The following is a 26,437-nucleotide window of genomic DNA, read 5'->3' as shown; positions in this document are numbered from 1 at the left end:
ATAGTCCAAGTGCTACAAATGGGAAACCTTATCTAAAAAGGCAGAATGGTACAGTCCCAGGGCTACAAAAGAGAAATGTTATTTAAAAAAGCAGAATTGTATAGTCCAAGGGCTACAATAGAGAAATCTTATTCAATAAAGCAGAATGGTATAGTCCAAGGGCTACAAAAGAGAAACCTTATTAACAAAAAAAAAAGCAGAATTGTATAGTCCAAGGGCTACAACAGAGAAATCTTATTTAAAAAAGCAGAATTGTATAGTCCAAGGACTACAACAGAGAAACCTTATTCAAAAAAGCAGAATGGTAGAGTCCAAGGGCTACAACAGAGAAATCTTATTTAAAAAAGCAGAATGGTGTAGTCCAACGGCTACAACAGAGAAACCTTATTTAAAAAGGCAGAATGGTATAGTTAAGGGCTGCAACCGAGAAATCTTATATAAAAAGGCAGAATGGTATAATCCAAGGGCTACAATAGAGAAACCTTATTCAAAAAAACAGAATAGTATAGTCCAAGGGCTACAATAGAGAAACCTTATTCAAAAAAGCAGAATGGTATAGTCCAAGGGGTACAAAAGAGAAACCTTATTCAAAAAAGCAGAATGGTATAGTCCAAGGGCTACAACAGAGAAACCTTTAAAGCAGAATGGTGTAGTCCAAGGGCTATAACAGAGAAACCTTATTCAAAAAAGCAGAATGGTATAGTCCAAGGGCTATAACAGAGAAACCTTATTAAAAAAAGGAGAATGGTATAGTCAAAGGAGTACAAAAGAGAAACCTTATTCAAAAAAGCAGAATGGTAGAGTCCAAGGGCTACAATAGAGAAACCTTATTTAAAAAAGCAGAATTGTATAGTCCAAGGGCTACAACAGAGAAACCTTATTTAAAAAGGCAGAATGGTATAGTTAAGGGCTACAACCGAGAAATCTTATATAAAAAGGCAGAATGGTATAATCCAAGGGCTACAATAGAGAAACCTTATTCAAAAAAACAGAATAGTATAGTCCAAGGGCTACAATAGAGAAACCTTATTAAAAAAAGCAGAATGGTATAGTCCAAGGGGTACAAAAGAGAAACCTTATTCAAAAAAGCAGAATGGTATAGTCCAAGGGCTACAACAGAGAAACCTTTAAAGCAGAATGGTGTAGTCCAAGGGCTATAACAGAGAAACCTTATTCAAAAAAGCAGAATGGTATAGTCCAAGGGCTATAACAGAGAAACCTTATTAAAAAAAGCAGAATGGTATAGTCAAAGGAGTACAAAAGAGAAACCTTATTCAAAAAAGCAGAATGGTATAGTCCATGGGCTATAACAGAGATAGCAGCCAAACACAGAAAAGGAAAAGAAATTGTCCGAATAAACCAAGAATGACAATCAATGAAATAAATAAATAAAGTTTAGCAATAAAATTGAATAAAAAGCCATACACAAACTACAGAATGACACTCATCTTAACTTGTTCAACAATTTTGAACTAAACTCCCACAAATTCAACCACCAAATTTGTAAGGTCATTCCAAAATCTGGTCACAGCTGGAACAAAACTTCTGGAAGTATTGCAGCTACTCATTAAGCACGAGTGAAAAATGGATCACTGCATTAGGCGGTTTGTACACAAGGAGAGATCGAGGGATGAAAAAACGGTGGAAATTATGCATGAAAGAAAGTTAAGGAGACCGAGAAAGTGGTAATTAATGGGCCATAATATCCTGGAAGTGCAGATTGGTGATGGTGGGATATTTTCGTCTGATTGCTCACAGCAAACCAATCTAGTGTGGGTGGCCCTGACTAGTACAGCTTTACCGATTATGACAATACATAAACCCTTCTACCACGTTAAGGTATTCCCACTCAGAGAGGGATATAGGCTACAGTATAGACTATATATATATATATATATATATATATATATATATATATATATATATATATATATATATATATATATATTCTTTTTCCTCTATTATCGAGTTTTTTTTACAATTTACATGGGGTATGCACGGTTGCCTTCTTTTGAAGGACTTTGCTTTGGCTTAGGGGTCGACCGAAGTCGTGATCGGCTGCCCTGCCTGACATCGCGTATGTTCATGTATTGTACCAGTCCCCAGAGTCCTTCCATCCAAACATACACACACACACACACACACACACACACACACACACACATATATATATATATATATATATATATATATATATATATATATATATATATATATATATATATATATAAATTTGTACATATATGAGTGTGTGAATAAAGCAGAAATGTAGGACTGAAAAATAATATAAGTAAAGCTAAGATAATTTTCAATAATAATGACAAATAAGAGTTATGGAAGAACCTTTAGAGATTGTTAACGAATATACTGTATGTATTTAGGACGGACAGTAAGTGTTGACCCAGGATACGAGACAAAAATCAAAAGGATAAGCATAGAATGGAGAACTGTTGACAAAAAAAAAAAAATGAGATTATGAAAGTTAAAATGTCACTTCCTCTGAAAAGAAAAATATTTAACAGGGTCGTCCTACCAGATTTAACTTAGGCATCAGAAACTGGGAGCCTTACTAAAGCCTTTGAACATAATCTAGTTACGACTCAAAGAGCTATGGAAAAAATAATGATGGAAATAACACTAAGAGAAAAAAAAAGCAGTATGGATAAAAGAGCAAACCAAAGCAGAGAATACGTGTATTCTAACAACAGGTAAGGAAATGAAATGGACATGGGCAGGACATTTAATGAGAATGATAGATAATAGATAGAAGTTAAAGAATAACAGAATGGGTCTCTAGAAATTGTAAAAGAAGCAGGGGAAGGAAGAGAAGACAATGGATTGACCAACTAAGAAAGTTTGCTGTTGTGAACTGGCATTGAAAGACCATAAACAGACGTAAATGGAAGGACTTTATATGAGGCCTTCGTTCTGCAGTGGACTGGTAATTTACATAAATACACTTGCATATATATATATATATATATATATATATATATATATATATATATATATATATATATGCAAGTGTATTAGTGTAAATGGGAGAGAGACAGAGATGAAAAATTAAAGATAAGATTAAAGCCTACTCGAAAAACAACAGCTGAGCAGAAAAAAGCGTTGATCCGGTTTATGGAGGCAGTGTCTGGATGAAAAAAATAAGGATGCTGCCACTGCACGTGCGTGACTGACGTCAGCGCTACGTTAGAAATAAAAGCACGATTGTACAATGAAATAGGGTACATCACAGCATATGCAAGTGGAGAGAGAGAGAGAGAGAGAGAGAGAGAGAGAGAGAGAGAGAGAGAGAGAGAGAGAGAGGGAGCTGGTGCGAGATATGCCAGGGTCGGTGGCTATTGATTTCCCTGCCTCCGCTCTCTCTCTCTCTCTCTCTCTCTCTCTCTCTCTCTCTCTCTCTCTCTCTCTCTCTCTCTCGGCCTGCGGGGGAAAGCCAGGGTGAAAGGTCCTATGCTTTTTCCACGGAGTTTCGGAAATCAACGTTCACAAGCTACACGAAATATGCTCTGAATTCCCAATTTATTTCTCTCGTTTCTCTCCACACTCGGTCTAGGTACACCTAGACCTAAAATGCTCGGTATGGGCGAGTCAAGGGTTCAAATTGTCTCGGGGGGTAAAACTTCCACCTAGATTCCTACTGAAGAAGAAGAAGAAGAAGAACGAAAGGAACCTAGGAAAAAAAAAATAACAGCCAATGGGAAATTTATTTCAACTTGTCTCGAGGCAGCGAAATGGGAAGATCTCGGCTCGGCAACTCCTCCTCCTCCTCCTCCAGCTCGCCTTTCAGCCTTAGACATATTTCTGGGACGTGTCAGTTGGTTCTCGGGTATTTGCTCTCTCTCTCTCTCTCTCTCACACACACATATACATATACACACTATAATCAATTTTTTTTAGTGAGTCAGATATGTACCGACTCGCGGGGGTGCCCTTTTAGCTCGGAAAAGTTTCCTGGTAGCTTTTCCTGGTAGCTGATTGGTCGGATAAAAATACTTCCGACCAATCAGCAATTAGGAAACTTTTCCGAGCTTAAAGAAATTGACTATAGTGTACATGACCCATCAAAAATGAATGACGGCTAAATATTTAGATAGATATGACACACACTATAACCTCTCCCAACCTATCTGAGGGACAGGGAGAGCTGAGCGTGACCGGAAAGAAATCTCTCCCTCTCTCTCTCTCTCTCTCTCTCTCTCTCTCTCTCTCTCTCTCTCTCTATATATATATATATATATATATATATATATATATATATATATATATATATATATATATATATATATATATATGTCCTCAACATCCAGTCTTTGCATTGACAATGTCTCTACCTATATGCTACTCAAAATTCATTTAAAATGATAGTATGATGCTTGATTGTAAATCTACTTTTGAGAAACATATTCGGACCGTCTCTTCTTTAATTGCAAAAAAAAAAAAAATGGCTTGTTGAGAAAGTCTTTCAAGATTTTCGGCGATGAATCTATCCTGAGGAAATGTTTTAATTCTTTCACTCTAACTTGTTTCGAGTTTTGTTCTCCTGTGTGGTCTTCAGCTGCTGACTCTCATCTTAGTTTACTGGACAAAAAGTTCCGGTCCATTATCATAAATTTCATATTATTACTAGCTAAGCTACAACCCTGGCTGGTAAAGTAGGATTCTATATGCCCAAGGGCTCCAACAAGGAAAATAGTAGTGAGGAAAGGAAATAAGGAAACAGAATAGTATGTCTGAGCGTAACCTCAAGCATGAGAACTTTAACCCAAGCCAGTGAAAGACAAAGTACAAAGGCTATATGGCATTACCCAAGGCAAGAGAACAATTCCTTACTCCTGATCTGGATATTAATCTCTGGCACTGTCGATCAGTCAGTTCTCTGTGCATGTTGCATATGATCTTTCATTAACCTGATCACGCAGATTTTCTCCGATTGTACCTCATGTATTAATAGCCGCAAAGATTTCGGGTGAAATGAGCCCCACCCCCTCATGACGTCATAGCCAATCACGTTGTCTATGACGTCCTCAGGAGGTGGGGCTTAATTTGCCAGGATTCTCTGCGGCGACTATAGGTATGCAAGTTAATTCTAACAAATAGTCCTACTTTTTTCCATCATAATGCTCAATACTACACACCATTCTGAAATTTTTATTCCCGCTGTTCACATATAGAGAGAATAAATGACTAATCTTTAGGAAAACAGTTTATTTCAAATGTAACGTGCGTTTAAAAAATCATGAATAGTAGTATCCCCTCTAATTCATGAGTTTATATGTATGTGTGTCTGTAAGTGGATAAGGAGAAGATAAGTGGGGGAAAAAGCCAATTTATAGTTTCAGGTATAAGTAGCAAATACGTGCACTCTGCGATATCGATTTATTGACATCTGCAACTCGTGTCAAGAATGCCAAGGTTAGCGTTGTTGGAAAAAAATTATATATCTTCAATATAAACTGCTATTTAAACGATGTGTAAATACTAATATATGGACGACTGTCTATTCAAACATTAAGTTAGGTGTTTAATACTTAAAATATTGCATTTTGTATTTTTTTATATATGGCTATCTTTTGATCTCCAATTTTGCACATTAAGGGATTTGATTCTGCTAAAGTTTATTATTCATACTGCAGATGAATAATAATAATAATAATAATAATAACAACAACAATAATAATAATAATAATAATAATAATAATAATAATAAATTTTGAATGTGGTCATTCGGAATTACTAAACTTCATTTGATCAAAGAAATTATTGGCTTTATCATTTTAGACGGTAAATAATTACAAAGAAAATTATTGGTACTAAGAAATGAGGTCTTGCTTGAGGATACACTCGGGCACGCTGTTCTTTCTTATTTCTCTTCCTTTCTTTTTTTTTGAAGTTTTTAAAGATTATATATGAAAGATCTAATTTAATGGTGTTGCTACTCTTAAAATATTTCATTTTGATTGTCTGTTAATTCTTTTGGAGTTTATGTAATTCCTTGTTGCCTTTCCTTACTGGGCTATTTTCCCCTGTTGGAGCCCTTGGGCTTATAGCATCTTGCTTTTCCAACTAGGATTATAGCTTAACTTGTAATAATATATATATATATATATATATATATATATATATATATATATATATATATATATATATATATATATGTATATATATATATATATATATATATATATACACTATATTTATATATATAAATTTATATTCATATATATACATATATACACACACAGACACATACACACACACATATATATAATATATATATATATATATATATATATATATATATATATATATATATACATATTCAGACATTTGCTCTTTATCATATAAGGAAGATTGTTAACCAAGCTACAACCCTGCTTGGAAAATCAGAACGCTACAAGCCTCAGGTCTCAACAGGTAAAGCAGCCCAATGGGGAAGCGGGAATGAAGATAAAGAAGAAGGCTAAAAAGTGGAATCTGGCACTAGGTGCAAGTGGGATACAAAGACCCACTGACAGCGCTTACAGTGCGCCGAAAATAACTAGAGGAAGAACCTTATTAAAGATGTTATTAAAAGCAAGGAATAACTCTGACGCTAAAGACACGAATTATCTGCATTGCAACTCGGAGCTTTGCTACGCTAATGCCTTGACTTTTGCCAATTATATTGCGTTTTTTTTTCTGTTTTTTTTTTTTTGCATGCAAATATTCCATTGTCTGAACGTTTGTCGTCATTTCTTTGTTTTGATTTATATCTATTTTATTCATTTTCTTTCATGCTGGGATTTCGTTACCTAGCAAGTCAGTGGCCTCTCTACATCTTACATTTTTTGGTTTTTGAGTTTTGATTAATAATGATCATAATCAAATAAAATTATTATAATAATAATAATAATAATAATAATAATAATAATAATAATAATAATAATAATAATAATAATCATTATCATAACGATTCTAATACCATAAGTGACAAAATCGGGCGCTGGTCATATGTAATACAGTAAGTCTCTAGGGCATTGCCCTAATCGATAGGGCTATGTCACTGTCCCTTGCCCCTGCCATTCGTGAGCGGCCTTTAAACCAGAAGAAGAAATTTAAAGTTCTTGTCCAACAAATTGAGATGAGAGTCAGCCACTGAACACCAAACAAGTAAGCACTGCTTGGAACAAGATAAAAAGAAAGGATTAAAACATTTCCTCGAGTGATATTGATCACCGAAAGACGTCAAACCAGAGAAAAGGAAATAGGGTTGTGGTGGTCTATTGGAAGCATCCCTGCCTGGCGTTCTTTCGGACTGGGATTTGAGTCTCGCTCAAGCTAGATAGTTTCTTGTAGTGTCTGTAACCTCGCCAACCTGGTGGGTTAAGGATGGGGGCTTTGGAGGAGCCTATAGGGCTATCAGCAGCTATTGGCTGGCCCTGCCTGGTCCTAGATTGGGGGGAGAAGGGCCTTGAGTGCTGATCATACGTATATAAGGTCAGTCTCTTGGGCATTCTCCTGCAGCCATTGTCTGGACCTGCCTGGTCCTAGCTTGGGAGGAGAGGGGCCAGGGCGCTGATCATACATAGGCTTATATAATATCAATCTTTAGGGCATTGTCATGCAGCCATTGTCTGGCCCTTGCTGGTCCAAGCTTGGGTGGAGAAGGAGTTTGCACGCCGATCATATGTGTATGATTAGTCTCTAGGGCATTATTCTGAAGCCAATGTCTGGCCCTGCCGGGTCCTAGCTTGGATGGAGAGGGGCCTTGGGCGCTGATCATGTATATATAGTCAGTCTTTGGGACTGTCCTGCAGCCATTGTATGGCCCTGCCTGATCCTAACTTGGGCAGAGAGAGGGGACTTGGGCGCTGATCATATATATATATATATATATATATATATATATATATATATATATATATATATATATATATATATATATATATATATATATAGTCAATCTCTAGAGCATTGTCCTACAGCCATTGTCTGGTCCTGCCTTGTCCTAGCTTGGGTGGGGAGAGAGGGCTTGGGCACTGATCATACGTATATTTGATCATTCTCTAGGGCAAGCTATGGCAATGTCACTGTCTCTAGCCTCTGCCATTCATGAGTGACCTTTAAACCTTAAGTGATTTACGGAAGAAGAAGAAGAAGAAGAACACTAAAAAACACGATCACAAAGACGAACACTGCACAAGCGTGATTCCCCTATAACGAACGTCAGGCCTTTCCAACCGGTAGTAGGCTACTGTTTACACTATCAACACCGAGTTATGCTGCAAGATAAATATTTCGGGTCAACAACTCCCCCCTTTGGGAGAGGAGTCGACTTTCCCGCTGCGACTGAATCTCATTTTCGTGTTTGTTTACCCAAGGTCACTTTGAAATGCTCCACGGCCTCTTTACCTAAGGAGGCTGATAACACCCTTCGGGTGAAGACGCAGCACGAAGAAGAAATAGGCTCAAATGTGTCTACGTCTACATTCGTCTATCTATCTATCTATCTATCTATATATATATATATATATATATATATATATATATATATATATATATATATATATATATATACTGTATATATATCTACATATGTATAATAGTATATATTGTAGACGTACACAAACACACACACACACACACATATATATATATATATATATATATATATATATATATATATATAATATTTATATATATATATAATATATATATATATACAGTATATATACAGTATATATATGTATATATATATATATATCCACATATATATACATATATACACATATATATCTATATATATGTACACATATATATATATATATCTATATGTGTATACATATATATATATATATATATATATATATATATATATATATATATATATATATATATATATATATATGAATATACATTTATATATACGTGCATTCATGTATATAAGATATACATATATGTCATATTTACACAAAACACACGCACATGCACACACACACACACACACACACACACACACACACACACATATATATATATATATATATATATATATATATATATATATATATATATATAACAACAAATGCAGCCGTTTCTAGACGACTGCATGACAAAGGCCTTCGACGTGCCCTTATTCATGCCTGGGGTTTATCCAATTTTCATCACTACATTGATAGTTAAATGAAAGATTCCTTATGTAGTTAAAAGACTTGCCTTGCCCTTAATAACCAATCCAGTACCTGACTGTTAGTTAACTCTGGCGAGTTGCAGAAAAAAAGGACACTAGATTTACTTTTCCAATCTATCTAATTTAGGTTATTAAGCCCGTAAAACAACTTCAGTTATGTTGATTACTTATCAGAAACTAGTGTATTCGACCCATCAAAAAAGACGGTTAATATTTACATAGGTATGCTCACACACGCACCACTATCTCGCCAGGGTATGACTACCTCTGTCCAATAAATGAGTCTGGCAATGCCACTGAGCGTGACCGGAATATATATATATATATATATATATATATATATATATATATATATATATATATATATATATACAGTATATAACCAGACACTTGCTCTTTACTATAGGGGAGATGACAATATAAGACGCAATAAAAGAAGCACTCTCCTAAGACTCTTATATTTGAGACTCCAGTCTCAAAATGACAGTGAAAATAATTCTGCCAAAGAGGAGAAATACAACGAATAAAAAAAAAATAATCATATATATACCGGTAAAGTAGGTCACAGCCTCCTTCTCGAGAGTAAAAGATGAGTTAATTAGTTAAATTATGAGACTGACATGCTGTGAAGCAGCGCTGCCAGTCGACAATGAGAGAGAGAGAGAGAGAGAGAGAGAGAGAGAGAGAGAGAGAGAGAGAGAGAGAGACGAGCCCATCTTATTCAAGGTTTATAATATTTCTAAGTCAGGGAATGGTTCTAAACATATTAAGCATTTGTTAAGAAGAAATAATCGTGTAAAATTAAATGCTTGAAATCTACGATAAGCAATGGTTGCTGTAGTATTATCTATTAAAACAAACAACAAATGCTGCCATTTCTAGTCCACTGCAGGACAAAGGCCTCAGACATGTCCAGGAGTTTAGCCATTCTCATCACCACGCTAATCACTGCGGATTGGTGATGGTGATAGAATCCATTCTGATTGCTCACAGCAAATCAACCTACCATGGGTGGTACTGACTAGTATCCTACAGCTATGCTGATAATGGCGATACACAAACCCTTTCACCACGTTAAGGTATCCCAACTCGAAAACGGGAAACAATATATATATATATATATATATATATATATATATATATATATATATATATATATATATATATATATATATGTGTGTGTGTGTGTGTGTGTGTGTGTGTGTGTGTGTTTGCTTCTCAATACTTCTGGGGGCTTGAGATCGGAGGAGCATAAGTCTACTAGCCAAAGAACGTACGGAGCTGACTCTTATGACGAACCAAATTTTTCTTTAAAACTATGGAGAGAGAGAGAGAGAGAGAGAGAGAGAGAGAGAGAGAGAGAGAGAGAGAGAGAGAGAGAGAGAATCACCCTATATATTATAGGTCTACTCCTCTACAGGTGGACGATTACTTAGTAGAGACCTTACAACCATTGGTGATCAATATCTGTTGATAATTGCAAGGAATTGATGATGTATCTTTTCGGTTACTCTCTCGATTTTGAACTAATTAAAAAAACGGTTCTAAATTAATTATTTCAAAATCAAATACACACACACACACACACACACATATATATATATATATATATATATATATATATATATATATATATATATATATATATATATATATATATAAGCAACAACAACCAACAAATTCAGGCCACTGTAATACAAAGGCCTCAGATATGGCCTTATTCATGTGTGGGGTTTGGGCAATTATCATCACCATGCTGGCCACTGCAGATTGGTGATGGTGGGAGAATTTTGTCTGATCGCTCACAGCACACCTGGAATGGGTGGCCTGATTAGTACAGCGTTGTTGATCATGGCGGTACGAAAACCCTTTCACCACGTTAAGGTATACCCATTCAGAATATATATATATATATATATATATATATATATATATATATATATATATATATATATATATATATATATATATATATATATATATATATATATATATATATATATGTATGTATGTATATGTGTGTGTAATTTAATAAGTACCGTATTTCCATATCTATATCGATTGAATTTACAACATACAACATCTACTGTGTATATGCGACATTTTTCCTGCCGAATTTGTAAAATTTTATTACGAGGAATGCAAGCAAACAGTATCCGATAACTCAGAATTTATAGAAATAGGTTTTTCCAAAGGAAATTAAATAAAAATCTAATGGAAAGTGTAGTCACAGTTCACCACCAGAAGGAAGGGTTGGTGTTCTAGTGTGAGGCCTGAGCCGCTTAAAGTGAGATGGACTTACTCACGAGAGCTAGTCTCTCTCTCTCTCTCTCTCTCTCTCTCTCTCTCTCTCTCTCTCTCTCTCTCTCTCTCTACACAGACCCACAATCCCAACATAATATAACCAGCATACTGCTGACCGCCACACAGCCTTCATTTCCAGTATCTAAACCACTTCATAGTTTTATTTCCATAAGCATTTGCCGTCTTTACAACTTGCGCTCTCTCTCTCTCTCTCTCTCTCTCTCTCTCTCTCTCTCTCTCTCTCTCTCTCTCTCTCTCTCTCTCTCTCTCTCTTCTACACAGTGAAGTTGCTGATGATGAATGATGACGGTGATGATGAATGATCTCCTCAAAAAGTGACAAGACGTGAAAGGATTTCGAATCAAATTCGTCTACTTCACTTCTCCCATTCAGTTTCAAATCGCCTCTTTATTCCACGGCTTTCGTTTCCTCCATCTCTAATCCTTGATTATATCGCTCTTGTCCTGCTTCAACAATTATTGTTATTATCTTTGTTATTATGATACAGCTGTTATTCTCTGAAATAAATGTTCTTTTTTATGTGATAACAACGAAATAATGCTGTACAGTAGTTCTCTCTCTCTCTCTCTCTCTCTCTCTCTCTCTCTCTCCTCTCTCTCTCTCTCTCTCTGGAGTCCACTACCCGAGACGCCATCTTTACACCGGTAATGTTTTTGCTCTGAAATGGTGACTTGAGTTTCTCACCCAGTAATTGCTTTTCTCAATACTTTAAAATTACGTTTTCCACGTAATTTCATCTGCCACTTAGGTCCTATGCTTTATTTTTTCGCCTTATTAAAAAAGATTATATCTTTAATGACGTCTCTGTAAATGTTAGGCTATAACCAATTTCAAGCAAAGATATCCCTTAATAAATAATCAGCTTTAAGATATGCTTATATTTTCAAACAATGTCATTACTAGTATGAAAACAATACCAATAACTAGATTATCTGATTTCTGTGTCTAAGTATGTCTTCTACATTCTTGACTGACTACAGCCTAGTCAGTCATCCGTTTACGATGACCTCATTTGGTCAGGGGGTAAAATTTAAGGGGATCCCCCCCCCCTCTCTCTCTCTCTCTCTCTCTCTCTCTCTCTCTCTCTCTCTCTCTCTCTCTCTCTCTCTCTCTCTCTCTCTTTACGTTGTGTAGGGCTAATCAGGATACAAGCTTAGAACATATACAACCATGGAATATTTTTTTCATTAGGAAAACGATTGTATATATCTATTTTTTTATTAATCAAGAAAATGATTAAATACTGTATAACTAATATGAATATAAAACATGGGTGTATTCTCGCAAGTGTCTGTATAGATTGAATGCAATGCTCAAATTGCTTTCTATAAAATGGGATGCATCGTTGTGGATACGTTTGAAGCAAAACGTGTTGACAGAATACCTTTATAGGTCTAACAACCGCTAAGCAAGATTTACAACCACACTATACAGCTAACACTGTATATGATATCATTCGTTTAAGCTTTTATTTCTCGGTTACTATAGTCCTTCCTTTTGACAGTATATAATGCTTTGCCAGAGTCGAACATTTCTTGTGCTGCCTCTTCCATATTATCTTTCCTCATTGGGCTATTTTTCCCTGATGAAGCCCTTGGGCTAGCATTCTGCTTTTCCAACTAGGGTTTTAGCTTAGCTAGTAATAATGTGGGTAGCCTCAGAACCTTCTGAAGTTGTGTAGGCCTATATGAGAAAGGGGGCTATGCAACCCGTGTTAAAACCATGGTCTATACAAGATCACGATTTTTCAGTGCCGAGCTTTTAATAAATATTGTCTGTTACGTTGCTTCCTACTTAATTTCTCATAGTTTTTTTTTTATAAAAAAAATGAATGGAAGATAAAATTGCGAGAAAAACCTCATACGCCTATTTCATTTGGATAAATCTTGTCCTAACCTAGACACCGTTCCCTACCTAACCTAACCCCGGTCGGTGTAGCGTAAGTTATACGATGTTAATGAGTTGTTTAAACGAATAGTCTTGTCTTATGCTCCGAATGCAATTACTCTTTAATTTTACCGAATACAGTACTTGATTCTTTCTAAAAGGCCTAGACATAGACGGATACGCCTACTCTTGACTTATTGCAGATCCTTAAATTTCCATTAATTAATGGTCTCTAATCGTACGCTATTGGAATTTACCCAACAAAGGTTCAAGTGTATAAACTGTGAGTTTATATATATATATATATATATATATATATATATATATATATATATATATATAATATATATATATATATATATATATATATATATGTATATATATATATATATATATATATATATATATATATATATATATATATATATATATATATATATATATATGCCAGCGTGATGATGAAAACTGGCCAATCCTCTGACACGATTGAGGACATGTTGGTGTAATAAATAAGTGCGTGTATGTATATATATATATATATATATATATATATATAATATATATATATATATATATATATATATATATATATATATATATGGTCCCTTTCTTTGTTTTTGTTTTGTTTCATTGTTGATGTCGGCTACTCCCCAAAATTGGGGGAAGTGCCTTTGGTATATGTATATGTATATATATATATATATATATATATATATATATATATATATATATATAATATATATATATATATATATATATATATATATATATATGTATATATATATATATATATATATATATATATATATATATATATATATATATATATATATATATATATATATATATACAACAAGTGCAGCCGTTTCTAGTCCACTGCATTTCAAAGGCCTATGACGTGTCCTCATTCATGTCTGGCATTTGGCCAGGGTTTGGCCAGTTTTCATCATCACGCTGTCCACAGCGGATTGGTGATGATGGGAAACTTTAGTCTGATCGGTCACAGCAAACCACACTGGTATGGGTGGCCCTCCAGTACTAATTTGGCTGATTATGGCCATACGCAAACCGTTTCACCATGTTCGAAACGAAACAACTGAGTGAGTATCTTTGGTAGGCCTATAAACCGTGATATTAGTAATGGCGAACAATTGATTTAAAACCAAGCAAAGCCGCATATATAATAATTTATGATAAATTTAATAAGATATGGGACATGTTGACAAATATAATGTATCTACCACATACGGCAAAAAAAAAAAAAAAAAAAAGTTCAAACCTCACAAAATGTGAAATAAAAGACTGTTAAACTTACCCTTAAAATATCATGTTGTTTCTTCTTGAAGAAATCCTTTGTCCATTTTTTGCTATCGTATGCTCCCAATGGTTCATTATCATTCTAATTAGACGAAAACATCTCACTAAATTTAACGAATACTGTAATAACGATTGCCTCCTGCGTGACCTAAAAAGTGGCAATGTGAGAGCGCCGCCCTGGTGGGGGAACAACAAACTACATAATGTACATAAAAATTGTGTGATTTACTGTTTTTGATTAGCTAGAAACAAAATTATGATGTGTAAATTGTTAATTTGGGCGTTTTATGTTTATGTAAAAATACCAATGTTTACTGTAATCATACTGTAAAGATTGTAATCATAAAAAGGGAAATTTAACAATTAAAAATGAAGCAAACTACATAATCTTTGCTGAGGAGTTACAACTTCCTAACTGCTTTCCGTTGGAAGAAATATTTTTCCTCATGGTTTAGTCAGTCATTATTTACCAGTGTTATAGTGAACAGGACATTAAAATTATGAAAGTGATGGCGTTTAAATATCGATTTATATGCCAATCTTGACATTCTTGGAGTGCTTCTACGTCTGTAGTTGGTATTCGGTATGTACAATAATTTGTTCTTTTCTTTTCAATTTATCGTTTGGAATTTATTTTAGTAACAATTGTTGAGAAAAGAGCCAGAGAAAGACGAAACCCTATGATTTTTATATCGAAAGGGAATAAATATCGATGACACTTCGCAGCTGTAAACGAGCAACACTGACCATTTTGAAAAGAAATATTTCTTAAGTTTCCAGCCCTCGTACCTAACGTATCGTTCCCAGGGTCTTTACTGAACATTGTAACAGAGCTGAACTGCGAGAACTTTGTTCCCCTAAATTTCCCTTCCTGTTTTAGATATATGAATAACGTTTGCTGCTGGACAATTATGCATAGACGAAAATATCCCATTTTTTTAGTAGCATCATGGTGGATTTTTATATCTTGAGTAGCCTACTCTGGCCGTTGCGAAGACCAGACGCTTCCTTGCTTCCATCAAACATGAATTTACACATTGTTTAGGTTAGACATTGGTCACATTTGTTTTCATGAGTTAGTTAAACTTTTAATCAAAAACTTCTTCGTCTAAATTAATTTTAAACAATTTCTTTCACCTTTTTATATTATATTAGGCTATAACAGGATGCAGTTAGTCATAGTACTAGGATGTGGGGGCTATAAGAACCACGTAGACAGCGGTTATGCAAGCGTGGTTGAAGGTTGCTCTTAAAGCCTCGAATAAAATGGCAGATTTCAGTATTGGACAAGAATATAATGTATGAATGAAATAAGATGGCCATTAAAGTCGAGTAGATTACCAGTTTCGTTAGAATTTACGTACATTTTTGAAAGGAAGGACTTTTACTTGATCAAATACGCCCTATAATTTGTTGATTTTCTTATGTGATAAATTTTCCCATCGTTTAAAATAAAATCTTAATTGAATAAGGGAATTTTGCATGCTTTCTGTATTTTCGTACCTTAAGGGAACTCAATCTAATTGTTTTTAATTGCGTAATTGGATTTTTGTGGTGGCCGATGTGGTAACGTCCCTGACTGGTGCTCGCCAGACTGGGGTTCGAATCCCGCGCAAACTCGTTAGTACCTTTGTTTGCTGCAACTTCACCACCCTTGTGAGCTAAGGATGGGGGTTTTGGGGGAGCCTATAGGTCTATCTGCTGAGTCATCAATAGTCATTGCCTGCCCCTCCTTGACCCTAGCTTGGGTGGAGAGGGGGCTTTGGTGCTGTCATGTGTAAATATGGCCTTGTCCTACTTCTTAGGGCAATGTCACTGTCCCTTTGCCTCTTCCATTCATGAGCAGCCTTTAAACCTTTAAACAGGATCTTATTTTCATTAAAAAGAAAAATCTCTGTCGATTCTATTCTTAAAACTTGTTTAATCAATTCATTAATTCTTTTTTTAGTTTATTTATTTCATTATTTCCTTTCCTTGCTGGGCTATTTTCCCTGTTATAGCCCTTGGGCTTACAGCATCCTGCTTTTCCAGCTAGAATTGCAGTGTTAGCAAATAATAATAATAATAATAATAATAATAATAATAATAATAATAATAATAATAATTTGGTATTATGGTATGGTTGTATAACATTAATAGTTATCAATTCCAGATGAGAACATTATTATAATAACTATAAGATAAACTAGAATCATGATTCAACTATTTCGTGTCACAATCACTCCCAAATTTATCAAAATAAAATGAGAAATACACAATTCAAAAAAAAAAATTCTTTTGGAGAAAGGCTGCTTCGACAAACTTGAATATACCACTTGATTTTCTACACAACATCCTCTCGGGGAACTCTGGAGAGAGGATAAGTGCCCTACTCATCCCGGCACTTGGAGATTGACTGGATGATTAATTAGATTTTCCCAATTTGAGTCTCAACATTAAAGGTTATAGACTCGGAGGAAGACTATTTGTTAAGATTTGTCTTTTATATGCACATGTAGGCCTATACGGACGTTTTCGTTCGTGCATATGCAACTTGGTATGAACTGTGATATATCTATATAGACCATATATTAACACGTATTGGAAACCTTTTAAATTGTTAGGATATTTCAAACTCTCTCTCAGTAAAAATAGTAGACCTACAAGCAATCTATTTAAAATATTTTCGTGTCCACTCTATGTGTGTGGTGACTGGTCACGTAGCATAAGAGCACCTAGCGGCCGAGCTCTGAACCGTGCAAGAGAGAAAGATAAAAGTAGGTCTATTCAAAATCCAGATTAGTTGATTGAATTGCGTAAATTTTCCACCGACCTGACCTCTCAAAAGTGAGTCTTTTAAAATCCAAATTGGTTACTGGTTTGTGTAAATTGGAGCCGATCTGTATTAATAGAAATAATGAAAATAAACATCTTTTTGTCTTCGTTTCAGGCTGTGGAGTGAGAGAACGGGATGGCGGCAGGTGATGGCAAGTGCCGGGGTCAACATGAGGTCAAGTGCGGCGGAGCACGACTTCAGCGGTCTCTCTTGGCCCTCCCCACCCTCCTCCTCCTCCTCTTCCTCAACTCTTTCCTCCTCATGCTGCTTCCCCGAGTTGACGCTCATGGTATGTATGTATTCCGGCGCTGGATAGGCCTATACCCCTCCCCTGCTTCGGTCACTGCATGCTCTCTCTCTCTCTCTCTCTCTCTCTCTCTCTCTCTCTCTCTCTCTCTCTCTCTCTCTCTCTCTCTCTCTCTCTCTCTCTCTCTCTCTCTTAATTCCTTACAAATTAATTTTCTCTCCAGTGGGATTTTAAGTCACTTTTTCTTCTAGCGAGGGTTCCTTGATATAGCAATAATGCTTGCTTGGTTTTGTATATAAAGCTCGGGTTAGTTCCAAAATCATTTTTAATCTTCCATGGTGTGTCCTATCATCACTCACTCATCTTACAGTCGGTATGTATGTATGTATGTATGTATGTATGCATTTGCTTGCAAGGACGTGTAAGGATATGTGAGATGAACGTTGGATTTGGGAGAGACGCGTGCTATTCAGAATACTTTTGGATCCTGGAGGAATTATGAGGTTTTAGGAGTCTTCCTCGTTATTTCACATGGCAGTGTCCAAGTTATGACTTTATATATATATATATATATATATATATATATATATATATATATATATATATATATATATATATATATATATATATATATATATATATATATATATATATATATATATATATATATAAAGTATGTGTATTCGTGCAATATGTTTCAATTGTTAAGAAAATAATAGAGCTAGTCCGATGATTCTTTAATTTCCAGCAGGGTATATTTTAGAGTTCTTTATTTTGTCACAGTAAAAAGATGAAGATTATCATGTGTTAATAACAGTAAAATAAAAGAAATTTAAAGACATTGCAAGATAATGGTTTAGCAAAACATTTTTTCCCGGGATTTTTTTTCCCTTTACTTCCCGAGTAAAATAACAGAAAGTTAAAAGAAATTGCAAGTTAATGGAGGTTAAGCAAAAAAAAATTTCCGTTAAATCTATAGTTCATTCGCATCTTTACCGGAAGAGATCTTTTTGTGTCGTTGATTAGAGCAAAAATAGCATTTTAACTCTACGAACTTTTAAGTTACTTTTGTTGAAGTGTATCCAAACGCCGTCATAAAACTGTCACCTGTTACTTTACAATGATAATAGACTGCATGTGAGTGTGTGTGTGTGTGTGTGTGTGTGTGTGTGTGTGTGTGTGTAAATTATATAAAACATTACTCATTTCTAGACCCCATAGTTAAAACCACTGTAAGCTGTGTATGTGTGTGAGAGAGAGAGAGAGAGAGAGAGAGAGAGAGAGAGAGAGAGAGAGAGAGAGAGAGAGAGAGAGAGAGAGAGAGAGAGAGAATTTTGTTTTAATCTAACCTGTTATTTTGGATGACAAGTTTTATCGTTTAGTTTATGGTTGGGTAAAACGGTTAGGTCATATTGAAGGTTATTTACTATCATTTTCATTGATTAGGAATATGATTTACCTTTACCTCCGTCCTCTAGTAGTTAATAATAGTACTAGTATTAGTAGAAGTAGTGCCAACATTATATCATTGTAGAATCTGCAATAATGATAATTCAGTTATTGATATGAAAAGAGATATCCGAAGCTTTTAGGGAACCGGCAACCGAAACTATGCGTTCAAACTTAGATCCTATTTTTTTTTTTCTTTTTTTTTGGCTAGATTATAAACTCGCATATGCCGGCGATTCCATTTCCTCTGAATGTTGTGGTATGTAAAGTAATAATAGGAAATGGATACTGGAAGCTGTTTCATTCATGTTCTTATGAACCAATGTTTATTTTTTTTCTTCTCTTCTATTGTCGCTTTCCATGGATTAGAACATTCAGTTACCAGAACCGATCTTTTTTTTTTTTACGCGTAAAAGAGATTTTTCTTTGATTGTTTATAAAGAATTCAAAATCACAAAGGCCCTCCATTTTTCCCCAATCTCTTTTTGTCCCTCAGAATTGTAGCAACAACAAGAGAACAAAGGCAAATTTGAAAAAGCGGTTCAATTTCAACTGTAAACAACATCGTTTGTAAAGGATATTATTGTTTTTGGAACACAGATGGCGGGAGTTTGTTTTTTTGAAATATGCGTTCGATTTACTTTTGCTCTGGTTGCAAAAGGTCTTGCTGGATGTAGGTGATTTAAAGTGATTCATAGGGATCCTCCCACCCACTAGACTCATGGCGGGGTAGTAGCTAGTGTACTCTAGTAGTTTGTAGTGGGTTCTTGCCTTATCATAGACTCATGGTAACTAACGCTTTTGCTTCATACTCTTTAGATGATTTTCGTTTGATTTCTTGACATAATAGAATTACATGCCAACTTTAACTCATACTTGATTATATTTATTGGTTCTGTATTAATCATAGACTTAGCGAAGCTGCATCTATCCCTCGTGTATTAATTTCGTTCAGTCTCGATTGATTTCAGGTGTAAGGGGAAACTTTTTCCTCCACGCTTTTTATTTTTTTTATCTAGCTTTTATGTATTGTCAGTAGATAAAATAAGAATCTTGCACTGTTCTTCCTAAATATCCCTGATTAGTGAACGCTAGACTGGGATTCTAGTCCCGCTGAAACTTGTTTGTTTCTTTGGTGGCTGCAACCTCACCATCCTTGTGAGCTAAGGATGAAGGGTTTGGGGTAGCGTATAGGTCTATCTGCTGAGTCATCAGCAGCCATTGCCTGGCCCTCCTTGGTCCTAACTTGGGTGGAGAGGGGGCTGCTTCATCGAGCATTGTCACTGTCCGTTGCCTTTGCCTTTCACGAGGAGCCTTTATACCTTTAAACCTTTTGGCTCCTTCGAAGCTTGGCCAGTCCAAAATTGGTTCCTTCTAGATGCGACTACTTCCTTTGTCCCGGCATACACTGGATAGAAGTTGATAGTCTCAGTACACAATTGTACTAAGAATCGGCCATTGATTACCAACGTGATGACTGTTTTTTGTCCAGTTCAGCTATTCAGTTGCTTAGAATATTAAGAAATAGGGCAAGAGACTTTTACTGTAGAGTCATTTTGACTGATAGATGTAAGGACAGTGATTTGCTGCCTGACTCAATTGCACAAAGAATCAGCCATTGACATGACAGCTGAAGCTATGGAGACAATGATATTTTTTTTCTAATCCAGTTCATCATTTCAGTTGCTTAGCATACTAAGAAATAGGGCAAGAGACTTTTGTTGTAGAGTCATTTTGACTGGTAGCTGTAAGGACAGTAATCTGCTGCCTGACTCAATTGCACAAAGAATCGACCCTTGACATGGCACAGCCGAAACTGCAGAGGTGATGACTGATTTTGGCCCAGTTCAGCTGTTCAGTTGCTTAGCATACTAAGAAATAGGGCAAGAGATTTATGCTGTAGTGTCATTTTGACTGATAGCTGTCAGGAACGTCAGGAGAGAGGCAAGTGGCCTTAAAAACAACCTGGGATGTGTAGGGCTGCATGTGTAGGGAAACTTCTAATAAGCATGCGTTAGAATAGTCCGTTTATCTAGAAATTAGAGTAAAGATAGAAAGGTACTCACGAGTGTCTGAAAGTGACAGCGCGAAGGCTTATTGAGAATTACCTCGCAATGGCATGAAGCTTATTGCTATTAATCCCAGCTATTGCGCAGAAAAATAAGCAGATATTATTGAATCTTTTTATATTTTTCTTTGATTGATCTATGTAAATTTAGTGTCATTTTGAAGATGAATAGATGTACTTTATTATGTAATATTAGAAAAATAAAATGAGAAAAGTTAAAACATCAAAGTGATAGCTTAAACTCTAGTAAATTAGAAAATTGAATTGATGAAAATGAATTAATAGATGTGTACTTTCCTTACACCAAACATAACTTCAAATAAAATGTATCTTCTTATTTCAGGCATCTTTATTTTGAGTGTAAACTATATCAACATTTAGGGACGCTAGTAATTCTATTAAAAAAGCAAATCATTCATTCCCATTTCGAGGATTCCTTTTGCAAAACACCCTCAGCCTTCTTTTTCTCGCGCAAACAGCTTCCAGATATCTTTCATGCCAAGAGTCAACCACCCATAAACAGATTTTTATTTCATTTAATCATTACGTTATTTAAAAATTCCTTTTTTTTTCAATAAGTAGAAGGCAATAATGATATAAGGAAGTATAACGATATAAAGAGGAATGGCGTTTGTTTTGCTTAATAGCCTCTGCCAATGAGAAAAAGTAAAAGTAAATCCAAGAAGAAGAAGAATTTCTAGATGTTGTTCCCATCCGTAGTCCTTGGATTAGTCAGGCAACGGTTTGACCGATATCTGAAATTCAGTTTTGGAACTTTCTGCTGATATTCAACTCAAGAGATTCGATTCAACCCCTCCTTCCGCTCTACAACATCATATATACTGTGTCACTCAGACCTATATCCTATGATTATAATTTTTCTTACCCCCAAAAGAAGTTTCATCTTATTTTTTCAGAAACCCTTACAAATAACTTATAGTTTCATTTCAGAGTATTTCAATGTGTTTCCTTCTGTAAATTATAATACATATGTTGGTGTTGAGTTGTAAGACCTGTATTACAAAATTCTATTGATTTAATTATTATTTCAGGTTGGTTTTTGTGTCATGTACGGTTTTATAATGCTATATTTCATGTAACCTGTTTTATTCCAGATTGTTTACTAACATCAAGGTTTCAAAGAGTTGTTCACAACAGACTGTAGTTGATGTAGACTTTAGTTATCAATAGTCACCAAATGTAAGGAGGAGACAAAACAGTTGAGCATGCATAAGAGACTACACTTACATTTGTCATTAGAGTAAGGAACTAGCAACAATTTTATATATAAAAAATAATTCATTGTCTGGAGGACCTACGCCTTAAGATTCCAGAAGATTCTGCTTTCAGTTACCTCCCAGTTGTTAAACGTGCAGGGTGTTCAAAAAGTCTCTCTGTAGTGAGCATTTGAGGCCCATTTTGTTACCATGCAAAAGTCGGCTATCATTCAAAATACTTCCTGCGAGAGATTTTTTGAACACCCTGTATTTCTGATACCCTTAATTATTGTATACAGAAAGATTCTGTACTCTGTAGGTTGGGGGAATCCTGACAATGAATAAGTGAATTTAAAGCTGCAACGCCTTTTCCCCGGGAAATAAAGTGTGTGTTGTATTTCAGCAAGGCACTTCTGTATTTCAGAATGTGATGAAGATGATGATAAAACAGAAGCACCGACTGTGGTGTTCACCATGGAGGAACTGTATTATTATCACGGTATTTGTTGATGTTAGAAAAGTGTCTTCTCTCTTTGCAACAACAAAAAAAAAAAAAAAACGGGGATCACAGAGGGAGGAAATAGGCCAGGGAGGATTGGTGGTACAAGGGGACGTCAACTTGTCAATTTTCAAAAAAATAAAAACAAGTCCTTTCCAACTTCATGTTTCTGTCATGCTCTTCTTTCGATGCTCTACTTTTTTATTTCCAAAGATATACTGGTGTGTAGTGATCGAGGAATAATCCATATTAGTTACTAGTGTACGTGACCCGTCAAAATGATGGCTAAGTATTTAGAAAGATATACACAAACTCGAACATGCACACGCACCACCCTCTCACCAGGGTATGACTACTACCTCTCTCCCCTACCTGAGTGACGGGGAGAGCTGAGCGTGACTGTGAAGAATATATATATATATATATATATATATATATATATATATATTTTATATATATATATATATATATATATATATATATATATATATATATATATATATATATATATATATTTATATATATATATTTATATATATATATATATATATATATATATATACACACACACATATATATATATATATATATATATATATATGTATATATATGCATATATATATACACACATATATATATATATATATATATATATATATATATATATATATATATATATATATATATACAGTCAAACACTGCTTTTTATTATATAGGGGAGATGTTTGTTCCTTTTATAAAGTAAAGCAGGTTTCAAGCTGCCGTAACGCTGGTAAATCATGATCTCATACTGTCCTTATGAGGTATGAATGGTGGCCTCGTAAGGCCTATAGGTCTATGGGCTGAATGTTCGCAAGCCACTGTTTGGTCCTACCTGGTCCTGACTTGAGTGGAGAGTCTGTTTGGATGCTGGTGACATATTGCAATTAACTGGTCTTAGTCTTGCCCCTTATGGGGTTATTTTAATCTAGACTTCAAAAGTATCTTACGTCAACAAGATTTCAGCTGTTGTTTGACTATCAGTTGAGAAAAAAACTTCATACATTTGCATATAGAATTGTGATGCTGTGACAGCTTTCTTTTTATGAGAAGATATTTTTCAGAATTGTTTGCGAGCTTTCCAGACAGATTTAAATTCGTTAATGAGCATTTTCAGTGTTTTATCACACCACTTACAAGTAACATTTCATTCTTAATCTAACTTTAGGATGTACTGTAAGTATTACTAATACTGAATACCATTATGGAATACGGTTACTGCAGTGATAGTATGACCGTTAATCATGTCTTTAAATTTCGCTCAATCGCTTGCCCGAGGTGATTTATTAATTAAGATAATAGGACACTAGATATTTGAACACCAGCTAAAATTTTTTTGAAAATGAAAATAGAGTTTCAATGAAACTGATGTACTGGAAAATTTTCTGCTTTGCAACATCGATCGCAATTTGTTGAGTAATCAAGTTGATGGGTGCTCTGTTACTTTTCTAGATATTTTTTCACACAACTATTAATCAAATTATACCATGATAATGCAAAAGAGTTTTCCAGCATCTCTTCATCACAATTACATAGACTTTGATAGAAATGGTTTTTTATCCATACATGTTGACAGTGTTGAAATATACAATCCCTAGGTCTATGTATGGCCCATTCAGGCTTTCGAGTTATTTCATAACCTTTCACATTGCTTGATCCACATACCCGCTTCCACATCTAGACCACATTGTTCTTCCCCATCGATCCTTCTTTCATGTCTTACTTTTGTAATCAAATTTTACACCACACCTTTCCAGGTTTAGTAAGTATCCCCTATTCTTATTACAGTCGCCTACCTTACCTTCATTTCAAGAGAACAATTATCACTCTCAATTACTCTTTCAGAATATTTCTCTTATCCAGATAAACCTTACACACCTAGGTCAGCCACTCATTCATAACTTCACCCTACACTGCAGCACTGTAATCTCGTCAGCTCTATATTTCTTCTAATGTTTCATCCTCTTTGCTTACAACCACAGCAGCTAATTTCACATGCATTCGCATACATAACCCCCCCCCCCCCCCGCCCCGCTTCTATTAAGCGAGGCCTATCTTCCATCCTACATGGTTAACAAAATTTTATAATACCAGTATGATTAACACAGTTTAATTCTACTACTCCGGTTCCTTGTTATTTCCTATTCTTTCTTACAACTCAAAGAGCATGACTGAACCAAGAAACGGAAAATAATCATACTATTTTTTCTGCCTGAATTGTAAATGGTTTACATCAAGTCTCCCGAAAGTATTTCCGTTCTCTACAGACACATTGAGTCTTGGTTAATGAGATGTGGAATGTCAGGTGGTCTGCAACAAACGGGGTTTGGGGAGGGTAAGGAGGGTCTGACAAGAACTGGATATGCAATTCAGCCATAGCTGAGAACTTATGGAATTGTAGAATGCAGGAATCAAAAACTCACCATGTTTGAAGTTACATCTTTTGCTTTGATCAGTAATAAGAGTAAATCAAAGGGTATGTGGTAAATGAAATTGTATTTGGAGGTCAGAGCTTTTTAAAAAAAATCTTTTATGATGGGGTACTTCACATAAAATTTTGAAATTTAGAATAATTTCCATATGGTCTTATATCAGAAGTTCAGCATTTCATAAAAAAATTTAATGGGATCTTCACTTCATTTTGATCATTAGTATACGCACCATTAGATCAGAATTATGGGTGAAAATTACTCTTGCGATGGAGTTCCTAATGTTAATTTTGGGCACTTGGTATGAATTTTATATTCCTGCATAATTGCAATCCAAAGCCTGACTAATTTTCTATTACTCTTGTAATCTTTTTTTATCCATTTTTTTATTTGCTTTGAGACCCCAGTTATTTGTCATCGTTACAAGAGATTCCGAGATGTGTTCATTTCACCCTCTGTGGACGAGGCTCATTCAGGACAGTGTTCACATTGTTTGTGTTTCAACCAACCTTGAGATCAAAGTATATGAAGATGATAGATACATTCCCCCAGGCCTATTTCGGAATCTCTTTCATTGTCCATATATGATACTGAAACACCAAAAAAAGATATTGGGATCCTTGAAGGCTTATATATTTTATATGATTCCTTCTTAAGGGACCTCTCAGTGAGCTGGTACTGTCGAACTGGAAAACCGCCGTTCTCCGTTCGTTGTTTCAATCTCGTTCCATTCATGTACAATACTGAGATGATGAGACCTTCACTATTCGTAATGATTCAGACCGTCTCACCTGTTTTAACGCTTGGCACATTTTGTGAGAAAGGGAAGATAAGAAAGATAAAGGGGGTACAGAAACGTAAAAAAAGAGGTGTGAGCGGCTTGGAGAAAAAGACCCTCAGTCCCAATCTCCTGTAGGCCTAATCATGGAATCAACTGCATTTCATTCTGTCAAGATGATCC

General features: G+C 35.1%; 1 protein-coding gene across 3 annotated transcripts in view; it reads left to right on the top strand.

Annotated features, from left to right (window-relative positions):
• The window catches only part of LOC137632827 (cubilin-like), a 135,070-nt gene that overhangs the window by 46,553 nt on the left and 62,080 nt on the right, over nucleotides 1-26,437 (top strand). For 2 of the 3 annotated variants that reach the window (XM_068364926.1, XM_068364925.1), the window contains exon 3: nucleotides 17,643-17,817. In XM_068364926.1, the coding sequence (XP_068221027.1) occupies nucleotides 17,664-17,817 (154 nt within the window). In that variant the 5' untranslated portion in view covers nucleotides 17,643-17,663. Of the gene's footprint in view, nucleotides 1-17,642; nucleotides 17,818-22,933; nucleotides 23,009-26,437 lie in introns of all 3 variants that reach the window. The other variant, XM_068364924.1, reaches the window with a different exon arrangement.

The sequence above is a fragment of the Palaemon carinicauda genome, chromosome 42 (assembly GCF_036898095.1).
Source record: "Palaemon carinicauda isolate YSFRI2023 chromosome 42, ASM3689809v2, whole genome shotgun sequence".
NCBI lineage: Eukaryota > Metazoa > Arthropoda > Malacostraca > Decapoda > Palaemonidae > Palaemon > Palaemon carinicauda.
The sequence above is the reverse complement of the archived record's forward strand: the minus strand, read 5'-3'. Positions and strand labels throughout refer to the sequence as shown.